The 12,736-nt window shown below is 37.7% G+C and overlaps 1 protein-coding gene across 1 annotated transcript; it reads left to right on the forward strand.

Annotated features, from left to right (window-relative positions):
- Window positions 1-5,978: 5,978 nt before the first annotated feature.
- LOC135845227 (uncharacterized protein K02A2.6-like) lies at window positions 5,979-10,016 on the forward strand. The gene has a single exon (XM_065363691.1). The coding sequence runs from the start codon at window positions 5,979-5,981 to the stop codon at window positions 10,014-10,016; it is 4,038 nt and encodes a 1,345-aa protein (XP_065219763.1).
- Window positions 10,017-12,736: the final 2,720 nt, after the last annotated feature.

The raw sequence follows: 12,736 nt of genomic DNA on the forward strand, positions 1-12,736 counted from the left end.
TTCTCCTCTCCACCATTATTCTGTGAAGTGCTGGGCATCTGTTAAAAAATATGAAAGAATAAAAGAATTATCACGACAGTTGATGGTGTTAATAAAATTGCCTACTCTGTTTGCCGTAAATACGTCGCGACGCATTATTTACGGCGAACCGAGTATGCAATTCTATTAACGCCAATGCTTCAATGCGATTTCTTGCATAACTGCCGAACTACGGAGGCTCTTACTCATATTTTAAGACTAACGTACCTTGAACAGTTATATTACCAAAAAAAATTGAAAATTATATTAAATGCATTTATTTGATCGGTTTCAGCGAATTCTTGAGTTCGAAATTTGAATGTATCCAAATCTCACCTCCAGGGGCACCTCCGGAGCCAATAAATTGTCAGTAATCGATCAAATGAGCTAATTTTTGCCAACCAGCATAAGATGTGTTTAGTTTCAAAAGCCACTAAATCATCCAAAAATGAATTTTTCAAGCAGAAGAATTAACCGAGCTGTCAGTTCTGGGCTAGCTAAAGATATTTTTCAAATGTAGTATCAATGTTTGTTTACTATTCGTACTAAGCTACTAACCCATCAATATTTCACTTTATCCAATTGTTCTAAAAGCTCCAGCGTGAATTCGAGATTCATCAGGATATTCGAATTTTTTCAATAAAGCTGATAATCAAATCGAGTAAGAGTATAGAAGTAGGTTAACTTGAAATTTATTTTGCAGTTACTTCCGGATATTACATTATGTTCTCAACTAACACGAATTCATGGTTAGGTACAGGTTTTAAGAAGCTCTAATGTGATTTCAATTTCTACTTCACCATATAAAATAACGGGAAATGAACCTAGGTATAGGCATTCTCATTGTCAGTTTTCTCCCTCACAAGACATTGAAATACTACAAAATGAAAACTTTCGCAACATATCAGCTCTTTTTAGCTATTCTAGAACAACCGATGATAACTCGGAAGAATTTTCAGCATTAATACGTACGAGTATTTTACAGATGGGTATTCCACGAGGATTGTAAAGGAATTAAAAACTTCTGTATTTGAATAAGTACATTATACATAGGTGGTAGGTAGGTATATAGTAGCAGTTCATCTGCCACGAACTTATTTTCACATTATAATACATAGTCTCTCGGGTACGTGGAATATTCAGATTACCTGCAGGTTTCCGAGCACAATATTCAAACGTAATAATCTGGATTAGTCGAAACATTATTCAACCCAACAGTATATGTATAGTATAAAGGTAGAAAGGTACAATACAGAATGGCAATGGGCTGTAGCTACAGGTAAATGCGCACACTATATACGTAGAAAATTATACGAATATCGCGGGCACAAGGTGGAAATATTTCAGGAATGTGAGTATGAAAATATTACCCCAAATTATTGTCGCGCCATCTACCACCTACGAGCACATGCCTATATAATACTCGTACATTCGCATGGTATGCGGGTAGGTATAGGCTTGTCAGTGGTATGAAATAAATTATTATGCAGAGATATGTGTGATCGTGTGTGGTAGAAATATTGGTACAAAATTGCAAACGATCTTACCGCGGCGAGGGTATTTACATTCCTGGAGTTGTACATTGCACAAATGTACAAATTCGAACACGTGACGGGTATTCGTTTGAGTGAAAGATCGATATACTCGTAATATGTAATATGAAAGAGTAGAAGTTGTGTAGTTATCTTCATTTTGTTTGAGTACACCAGAGACGAAATTATGGAGGGAAGGGGATGGAGAGGGTAGACTCCGTTTTCCCTTTCCTGGCGTTAGTCTTGTCTCAATAGACTTTTTTTTTCAAATCTCGCGATCGCGATCCTGTCACATTGGACATCCATCGGCATTTTTCACTAAATGACCCAGTCTGGCAGAGAGCGTCCATCAACGATTCCACCACTACTGCTCACTGCTTAATTTAAATGCTTTTAAAAAAGTTGAAGAATATTGCGATATCTTCAGCAATTCTCCAGGTAAATATATCAGAGAGTAGGTAAAATTCAAATTTGATATCAATCCCAAAGTGGGACCATAGAGAGGGGAGAAATTCCGACCTTCGCAAAAAATCATGGAGGCTTTATGAAGAACAATAGCCAGAATGCTACGTATGTGATGGAATTATACAACCATCCTGGTCAAAATACATAAATTACCATGGCCCCAGTAATAAAGAAAAATTTGATCATTTGAGTTTGTTTCTCAATAAAAAGTTGAAATAAGGTCTTAACCAAATTCAGCAGACCGGATTATTTTTGAAATCACAATTCACAGGTGATGAACTCTTCTGTACTTTGGATTTTACTGAAGGTTTCTGGAGGTTGGTACTCAATGAAGCATTGTGACAATATACTGCGTTTCAGGATTGTGGACTGTAATTCAATTTTAATATTAAATGATCAAATGATCAATTGATAGTATCTTTTTTGGTAATTTGGGATGTATCCAGACATTGTCGAATTATGCAAAGTGTTACGCGTGTTTCGTTTTAATCAAGTTCCATCTACGCTCTTAAGTATTGGTGGAGCCACCAGACCAGAAGAGATGGAAAAAAGTGTAAGTAAGTACATATAATGTTTCAGTAAGTGGTGAAATACATACCTACATTTGAGAGGCGTTTCAAGATATGGGCCCTTGTGGTGATTCAATGTTTTTTTTTATTGGCGATTCCGACTTACTTTTTCACGAGAAATCAAATGGTGTAGAGACAGATTGTGCAGTATTTTCAGTTGCGTAAACGATAGAAATTTTTTCTGCCAATAGTCAACATACCAAATAGTTCCGTAATACATACAACCTCTAGCGGATTAATTCTCTTAGAACTTTGTGTTGAAAGAGAAACGCTAGAGAAACCAGTCATTTGGCAACTCCCAATGAGTAACATTGGTACCTACATCGGCGTTCTGGAGATGAGATAGGCTTGTACCTATTCTCATATTTGCATAAATCTAGTATCCAAACTAGTTGAGTGAGTCCAGTTGTATTTTGAAATATGAACTGGTGAAGCAATGATCAAGTTTAGTGATCTATTTCGAAATAGATTGAGTTCCAGTTGCGCTGATTGAGATTGTCAAATGCACTTGGGTGCTTGGTTATTAAGTAAAACTTCAAGTTTATCCTTATTTCAAATCTCTTTTAAAAGAGTAACGTAGATGGACCTTCCAACATCCGTTTATTGTTCCCCTTTCCCATGGTGATGTGCTTATGCACTCCTTGAGGCATTTAGAATGCCATCTCTCATTTATGTAAGACTGTACAGGCTCAGTATAATTAGCTTGAGTAAGTTATTACGATGTAATTGCTTTATTTGAACAATAAAGGCTCGTTTATACTGGCCGCGGAACGTCGACCGTATATAATGGACGAATAATTCAACGGTGAAAAAAAGACAAAATGTGACGGCTAGATTTTGGATGCAGAATCCAGGAAACCTTCTGCTCATGCGCCAAACATGACGCTTACGGTGCTGGTGGAGAGAGAGATGGTTCACTGGTTCAACCCACGTTCAACCAGTAAACTGTCTCTCTCTCCACCAGCACCGTAAGCGTCATGTTTGGCGCATGAGCAGAAGGTTTCCTGGATTCTGCATCCAAAATCTAGCCGTCATTTCCTGCGATTTGAATTATTCGTCCATTATATACGGTCGACGCCGCGGAACGAGACCGTAAACGTTCTGCGGAAAATCAAAGCTGGGAGTTGTAACGTAGTCGTTTATGATGGCTACGGACACCGTTCCGTAGTTTCTTACGGATTTTCAATTATTTTTGAAAATCCGTGGAACAGATCCAAGTTTTGAAACTAATACGGCCACTCATTGTTTATTTTAAAAAACTTTATTAACGGGTATTAGGCCGGATTACAAAAATAAATTTTGCTAATATTTCGCAAGAATTACATCTAGCTTCTTCAGAGCAGTGTAAATATTAGCAACATTTATTTTTGTAATCCGGCCTAATACCCATTAATAAAGTTTTTTAAAATAGATCCAAGTTGTTCCGCGGCCAATATAAACAAGCCTTAAATGATGCAAAGTGTAACTGAAGACAATCAGTGTCAAAAAAAATAGGTACTGAGGCGGTAAGTCACCAGGTACCTACAAAGCTCTTAGAAGCTAGGTACTGCTAGAACCTCAAGTAGGCAGCTAGCATCTGTGACGAGTTGTGCATATTGTAAATGTGCACAAATTCTATCTCTCCACAATGGTGCAATCAGATTTCACCTATCTCATCAACTTCTCGTTTTGAAAATTATTTGAACATGAATACTCAAAAACTCACATTTTTGGGAAATTAAAAACAAAGTTTTTGTTGGTTTGGAAAAATTATTTTATTGTTGTTACCTATGTAAAATTTCATGGAAAATCAGAATTTCTCAGTATTTTTTTGTGGGGTACCTAGTCTGTAACTTCGTGTAAATTCTGCTGTTCACCACATGGTCCCTTTTCTAAATCACGGATATCAGGCGATGATGAACGAATTTTGTCAAAATTTTCCAACCAACCTATGCACAAGACAACACTGCACCCAAAAATTGAAAAAAAAAAATTGAAAAAATTGAAGCAATTCGATGTTTTTTCTCTCCTGAAAAAATTGAAATATCACCACAAGGGACCTTGTTGCAAAACCCCTCTCATTTACTATTTATTTATTCATTTATTAAGTGCTAATCATAGTTATTTGACCAAGGTGTTGTAATTTATGATTATTATTATGCCACAAAGTAGAGCCTTGTGCTGACGAGCCATGTCGGGCTGCAACTGCCACTAATTTTTCAATCATTTTTTGTGCTGCAGCCACCGTTTCAAAAATTCCTTCAGCCGCCGAGTAATCTGTTCGGCTCAGCCAGCTTAACTCACTCAAATGGCAAATTTCAGGAACAAACACACTCAAATTCAACTGAGATTCCTTTTTATTCGGCAAAACTTGGAATTTTTTTCTCATATCAGTCGGCAAATTTTTGGTTGACCCTCCCCCAAAGAGAATACTAAGTTTCGGTACATTGCTCACCATGAATTGAATTATCAACTGCACACCTAAGGGTAGGTATTCAATTAATTTTTTTTTTTCAAAAACAAACAAATAAAATAAGCAGAGGAAGAAGAAATTAGAGCCACATACACAGAAACATCATCCAAGATTAGTAGGAACACGATGTCTTCTCAAGTTCTCTCAACTTTATTAGATATTTTCCTTCGAGAGAGTCGAAATAGAGTTAAAAAGTTCGTATTATTTAATCTTTGAAAAAAGTTACACCCAACTTTTTTTTCCTGTGGAAAAAAACTTTTGCCATTCTTGCTAACAGCTTGTGGCCCACCAAATAAAAAGTTACAAATTTTCTTACAATGCGAAATTGCCTGCTTTTTGATATGTACCTTGGTATATATTTTGGGAATGAAACGGATAGACAGCTCAGTGTAAACAAATAATTGAAAAATTTACATTTTTGTCTCGATATGGTAAGATATGCAGTATTTTCAGACTATACCTTTTCTCAAACTTCAAAAAATACATTGTGTCAAGTCGTCTTGTCATCACAAATAGGTGAGTACGAGGTATTATGACTGGATTACTCGAGAGACCTTCGACGAAAAAGCGAATAAGTGGGGATGGATGCAGTACGCACTTACCTATGCATACACCATTTCGAATGAAAAAGCGTACGTAACTACTGTTATGATTTTATACAGCGCTCCACCCGGCAGCGCTATCAACTACGCTCGATTACGATTACGAGTCCTTCGTTATCTTTACTTGATTTAGAATTTTGTAGATAGATAAGTTTTGACTAATTCGAAGTCACGTTTTTTGTTATGTTTGTGATTTATTAAAATATGTTTTGAAAATGAAGTTTAATGAGTTCGTTGAATTCTTTATTATGTGACAACGATCTTTACAACTGGCGACGAGGATGGGATGTTGTTGAGGGAGTTTTCGCCGTTCTTTTATTATTCTGCGACACACGTTGACATGGCCGCGCGTTTTGAGAATTTCGACGATAAACGCGAACCGTTTTCGAATTGGTTTGAACGGTTCAACGCTCATCTATCCTCAGCCAACATCCCAGAGCCGGACAAGGTAAATTACCTGATATCTTGCCTCGGTGCGGATACGTACGCGATTTTGAGACGATTATCAGTACCGAAATTGCCATCGGAACTTACCTTCGACGAGAATAAGAAATTACTGGAAAATCATTTCAATCCAAAACCGCTTGTTGTTGTTAGCCGATTCCATTTCCGCCGCCGTTTTCAAGGTGAAAATGAAAATTTTAGCAGTTATTTAGCCGCGCTTCGCGAATTAGCATCGAACTGTGAATTTACAACCACAGCAGAAGTAGCTGCCGGCACAGACGATCGCCTCAACGAAGAGCTTCGAGACCAAATTGTACAAGGTATTCGTGATAAATCAGTGCAGACTTACTACTTGCAAACGTCGAATTTAACGCTGCAGATGGCTATCGATAAAGCGAAAGCTGCGGAAATTTCTAGTCAAGGTTTCTCTAACCCATCATCGAGTACCGAAATTTCAATTGGTAAAAGTGGCGACCTGGCAACAAATAAAATTAATGAACGAATCCAGAGGAAAAATTCTCGAAATAATAAACTGCCAAATCCGCCGAAAAGTACCCCAGTTTCATCTCAAGGTAAATCAACCGAAAAAAGTGACAGTGGTATCGTTGTTTGTTTTCGATGTGCGGGTAAGAATCATCGTGCACCTGAGTGCAAATTTAAAGATAGTACGTGTAACAAATGTAACGAAGTGGGCCATTTGGCTACGGTTTGTGGTAAAACGCACGACGAAATTAGATCGTTCGCGTTAAATTCTCGAAAGAAACGTTCATCGATAAAATCAAAATCATACAACGTTGTGGATTTTGTCGGTTGTAATCAAGTGTCGGTTGTGTCGTCTGATTCGGTAAATGTTGAGCCGGAAATTGATAATGAAATACCGCCTGATAAAGTTTGTGTAAATTTACCTGTGAATGACAAAACAGTCAAGTTCGAAGCTGATACCGGTGCTCCTTTTTCGTTGATGTCGATCAACGAATGTAAACGCCTTGGTTTTGATAAGAAGTTACGAAAGGCTTCGCGGGTGTTTGCATCGTATAATCATTCGCAATTCGATTTATTGGGAATTGTTCCGGTAAAAGTGCGCTTCGGGAATCGTGATTATAGTAAACGTTTACGAGTTGTCGATGGAAATTTTGATACTATGTTAGGCCGTGATTGGTTATATTCGATTCCTGGCTTACGTGAGTACGTTCTGTCGATTACACCTAATAATGTGAACGTTAATCAAGTGTCGAGTTCAGTTAGTTCTGAAAATTATCTCGCTCAGGTCGAAAATTTAGTTAACGAGTTCGCTGATATTTTTGTCGAAGAAATTGGCTCTGTTCCGAATGTTGAGGTCGATATACCTTTGAAACCAGATTCGAAACCTGTCTTCTGTCATGCGCGTCCCGTTCCTTACGCTATTCGTCCTGGAGTTGAAAAAGAATTAGATCGATTGATTGATGCAGGTGTTCTGAAACCTGTCGTTTCATCAGATTGGGCAACGCCAATAGTACCTGTACGAAAGGCGAATGGTTCGTATCGTATAACTGGTGACTATAGTGTATCAGTGAATCGTTGCGCTGTACCAGAAAATTACCCGATTCCGTACGTCGATGATATTTTGAACGATTTCACTGGTTGCCGTCTCTTCTCAAAATTCGATATTCGAGATGCGTTTCTACATTTACGTACGACGAAAGAAGCTTCAAAAATTATTACTTTGAACACGTCAAAAGGATTACTTGAACCTACTCGAATGTTTAATGGTTTGCAATTGGCTCCAACTCAATGGCAAAAATTCATGGATGCTATAGTTCGACTGATCAAAGGTGCTAACGTGTTTTACGACGATGTAAAAATTTCTTCACGGACCATTGCTGAACATCTTCAACGTATCCGCCAATTTTTCGAGTTGTGCAGACTACATAATATTCGTTTGAACAAAGAGAAATGCCAGTTCCTTACCGACGAATTGAATTATCTTGGGTACAAGATCAACGCCGCTGGTATTCATAAAACTACAGAAAAAATCGATGCAATCGTGAAAGCTCCAAGGCCAACAAATCAAACCGAACTGAAGTCGTTTACTGGTATGGTCGGTTACTACGCTCGATTTTTTCCAAAATTGTCCGAATTATCTCGTCCTTTCAATTTATTATCGAGAAAAGACGCCAAATTTGTTTGGAATTCCGATTGTGAACGAGCTTTTAACGAAATTAAAGCAGAAATTTCATCTGATCGTGTTTTAACGCCGTTTAATCCAGCTAAACAGTTAGTTTTAGCGACTGACGCTTCTCCGTACGCCATTGGAACTGTCCTGAGCCACATCGACGAATTTGGAGAACGTCCTATTGCGTTTGCTTCGAGAACTTTAACGAAAACCGAAGAACGTTATTCGCAAATCGACAAAGAGGCCCTAGGTATATATTGGGGTGTGAAGAAATTTTTTAATTACCTCTTCGGTCGTCCTTTCATCCTGGAAACCGATTGTAAACCTCTACAGTCAATTTTCGATGCTCATGCTGCCAAACCGTCGTTAAGCGCAACGAGATTGCTGCATTATGCGCTCTTCTTGCAAGATTTCAATTATACGATTAAATATCGACGTTCAGCAGATCATGCCAACGCAGACTTTGTTTCTCGTTTTCCAGTTTCGACCACTAACCAAACTGAAGTTGACGTGCCAACGTACATCTGTCAGTTGCAAATTGAACACTTACCGGTTTCTGCAGCTGAAATTGCAACGCACACTCAGAAAGATGATTCGTTAGTGATATTGTACAAGAAACTGCGCGGCGATGTTCCGGCCAAACCTACTGAACTACGTGAATTTTCTCTCCACGAAGGCTGTATTTTTCGAGGGGAAAGGGTTTATATTCCGAGTACCTTACGTCAGCGAATTCTACGTGAATTACACCAAGGTCATTTGGGTATCGAGAAGACGAAGGCCTTGGCACGAAGTTTCGTTTACTGGCCCGGTTTGGATAAAGAGATCGCATCGTTAGTTGCTGATTGTGCCAGGTGTAAGGAATTTGCAAAATTACCTGCCAAAGTGCCGACTCATCCTTGGGAACAGCCCAGTGGACCTTGGAGACGAATTCATGTCGATATCGGTCAGTTGAAAAACGATTATTTCCTGATCATTGTCGATGCCTACTCCAAATGGATAGAGGTCTACGTTCTTCGAAATACCGACTCCGACATAATTATCAAATGTTTTGGTGATTGTTTTGCTCGATTTGGAGTTCCCGAAGTCCTTGTTTCTGATAACGGTCCGCAATTTGTTTCGGCGGATACCGAATTATACCTTAAAACGAATGGCATCCTTCATCTTACATCGCCTGCGTATTTTCCTGCCAGCAACGGTCTTGCAGAACGTGCAGTGCAAACGGTAAAGAAAGGATTGCACAGTGAAACGAATGGTTCAATTGTTCAACGTTTAAATCGTTTCCTTCAAGCATATCGCCGAGCTCCTCATTCTACGACTGGTGTATCGCCTGCGGAATTATTCTTTGGACGAAAATTACGTACTCCGCTCAGTTTGGTTGTTCCTACTCCCAAACAGAAATTTATCAAGGCTGACATCAAGCGTTCGTTATCGGTTGGCCAAGCTGTACGTTTTCGTTTGTACCAAAGGCTTGAACGTTGGAGCAGTGGCAAAATTTCGAAATGCTTAGGTAATGTGGTGTACGAGATTACCGATTCGAATGGCGTAATTCATAAACGCCATATTAATCAGATCTTGGTAGAAACGCCAACTGTCATCGACGCGCCGCTGTCATTGTCTGAAAATGTACCGACAATAACTTCTCAAGAACCTAAGACTGTGGTGCCGTCAACATCATCATCCAATGGGCCTGACGCAGAGCCGAATTCGAATTCATCTCCGGTAACCCCGAAGCCTCAACGACCCCAACGGCAGCGTCGACCACCGCATCGCTACTCTCCTTAGGGGGGAAGAGTTGTTATGATTTTATACAGCGCTCCACCCGGCAGCGCTATCAACTACGCTCGATTACGATTACGAGTCCTTCGTTATCTTTACTTGATTTAGAATTTTGTAGATAGATAAGTTTTGACTAATTCGAAGTCACGTTTTTTGTTATGTTTGTGATTTATTAAAATATGTTTTGAAAATGAAGTTTAATGAGTTCGTTGAATTCTTTATTATGTGACAACGATCTTTACAACTACGTATGTAGCTAAACAGAGTTGAGAAAAGTATACTGATGCCCTAAAAGAAAATGCCAGCTGGAGCACTGACAATGCGACAGTATTGACAGATGACATTTTCAACAAAACTCGACGTCGTCAGATGTAATGTAACCAAATGACGTCTATGAAGGTAATTTGCACATGTTAGATGAGAGTAAAAGTACTCGTACAATGTAAGTACCTACATAAAGGGGCTTTTCCTATTTCTTATAGCTATTTCTACAGCTATATAAGTAAGGTAAATTAGTTAAGTAGGACTGTATTATGCTCCATTATGTACTTGGTACAAATTACCATGCGCCAAGTAGGTAACTACCTACTTACTCAAATTATTTATGTACATGCATGGTACAAGAACTCGTAGATAGGTAATTAGGTACCTACCTACATTAACGTGGGGGTCATTCCACGTCAATTGGACCAAGAAGTGGTAGGTGGGTTCGGCGATTTTTTTGAAATTTTTCCTGTGGAAAGACCTTCCGAAGGGATGACCAATGGCGCAAATCGCAGCCCTCTAGACCATTTTTAGCGGCAGCCAGGGGGTGTCAAAGTTTTCAGTGAACCTAAAATATCATCCATTTCTGGAGTGGATTACTCGATAACCGCGATACCTACCAAAATAGAACTTTTTCCCATAGTTAGAGGTTTTGACAGGTATATTGGTGATATCATAAAAATCAGTGTTGCCACTTTTTTTCGTACAAAATATTAGCTCAAAAAGTTTCAAAACGTAGTTTTCATATCGTTCCGACTCTCAAAAATTCTGAAAAAAATATATTATGGACAACTGTTCATGCTGAACAACATATTGAAAAATTGGGATGGTAACTTGTCGCAAAGTCGATTTTAAAAAATTTAAACTTTGCGAAAAAATGCGATTTTTTGATTTAAAACATGAAAAAAAGTTTTGATTGGTAAAGTTGACCCATTTGACCCCTATTTTTACGTATCTGTTGAAAAAGTTGAAAACCCCCTTTCACTTGATGAAATGAACAGAAAAATGAACTCATCACAAAAAAATCAAAATTCGAAAAAATTCAATTTTCAATTCCAAACATCAAAAAAAGTTTGAATTTTGATTTTTTGTGATGAGTCAATTTCACCGAGTGAAGGGATTTTTTCAGCTTTTTCAACAGATACGTAAAAATAGGGGTCAAATGAGTCAACTTTACCAATCAAAACTTTTTTTCATGTTTTAAATAAAAAAATCGCATTTTTTCGCAAAGTTTAAATTTTTTAAAATCGACTTTATGACAAGTTACCATCCCAATTTTTCAATATGTTGTTCAGCATGAACAGTTGTCCATAATATATTTTTTTCAGAATTTTTGAGAGTCGGAACGATATAAAAACTACGTTTTGAAACTTTTTGAGCTAATTTTTTGTACGAAAAAAAGTGGCAACACTGATTTTTATGAAATCACCAATATACCTGTCAAAACCTCTAACTATGGGAAAAAGTTCTATTTTGGTAGGTATCGCGGTTATCGAGTAATCCACTCCAGAAATGGATGATATTTTAGGTTCACTGAAAACTTTGACACCCCTTGGCTGCCGCTAAAAATGGTCTAGAGGGCTGCGATTTGCGCCATTGGTCATCCCTTCGGAAGGTCTTTCCACAGGAAAAATTTCAAAAGAATCGTCTAACCCACCTACTACTTCTTGGTCCAATTGACGTGGAATGACCCGTGGATAAAAAAAAACTTACGTAACTCGGAATTTGACCAACTTTACGGAAGTATAGCTCACTTTGAGTTGAAAGTGCCTCATAAAAAAATCGAGCCCTCCAGATAAAAGGGGTGGAGCTAAAACGCTCTCTAAATGAGGTCATTTTTTTTAAAAAAAAACGAAATTTTTGCAACTTTGGCCCGTAAAACATTGCGTAAGAGAAATGGCACAATTTCTGCATCTCCTCGATGAATTGAAATCGAAATCCAAGACCATTTTTAGTTAGTGTGGGAATTGGAGGTTGAAAAATTGCAGATCGAGTAAGAAAACTTGTAAATTCCTACGCTCAATTATGATAATTCAAATTTTTCCATCTTCAGAAACACTGCAAGACTCACTTGCATGAGTGTTTACTTTGATATAAGGATATCCCATTATGAATTTCAGACCTCTAGGTTAAAGTTGGATAAAGCCAGGGATTTTCAAAATATGATTTTCGATTTTTTTTTAAATTAAAATTTTGTTTTGTACTCGTAGGTTTCAAAATGTCTAAAAAAGTTTGTTCTACTTCAGTTTCTATTCATCCTATTCTAGAAAACAACAATTTAACGCTGAATTTTTTCATCACATATTTTTTCAATATATGCTTGGAAAATCAAATTCCTAAATTTTTCAAAATAAGGTTTTCTACACCTACTTATTTCGAAAAATTTATCCTACGCTAAAAAAACAATAGGTAATTCAACAACAATTTTTTTTCGTTGCTTATTTTTCAAAATTTTGAAAATT

The sequence above is a fragment of the Planococcus citri genome, chromosome 4 (genome assembly GCF_950023065.1).
Source record: "Planococcus citri chromosome 4, ihPlaCitr1.1, whole genome shotgun sequence".
NCBI classification, from domain to species: Eukaryota; Metazoa; Arthropoda; class Insecta; order Hemiptera; family Pseudococcidae; genus Planococcus; species Planococcus citri.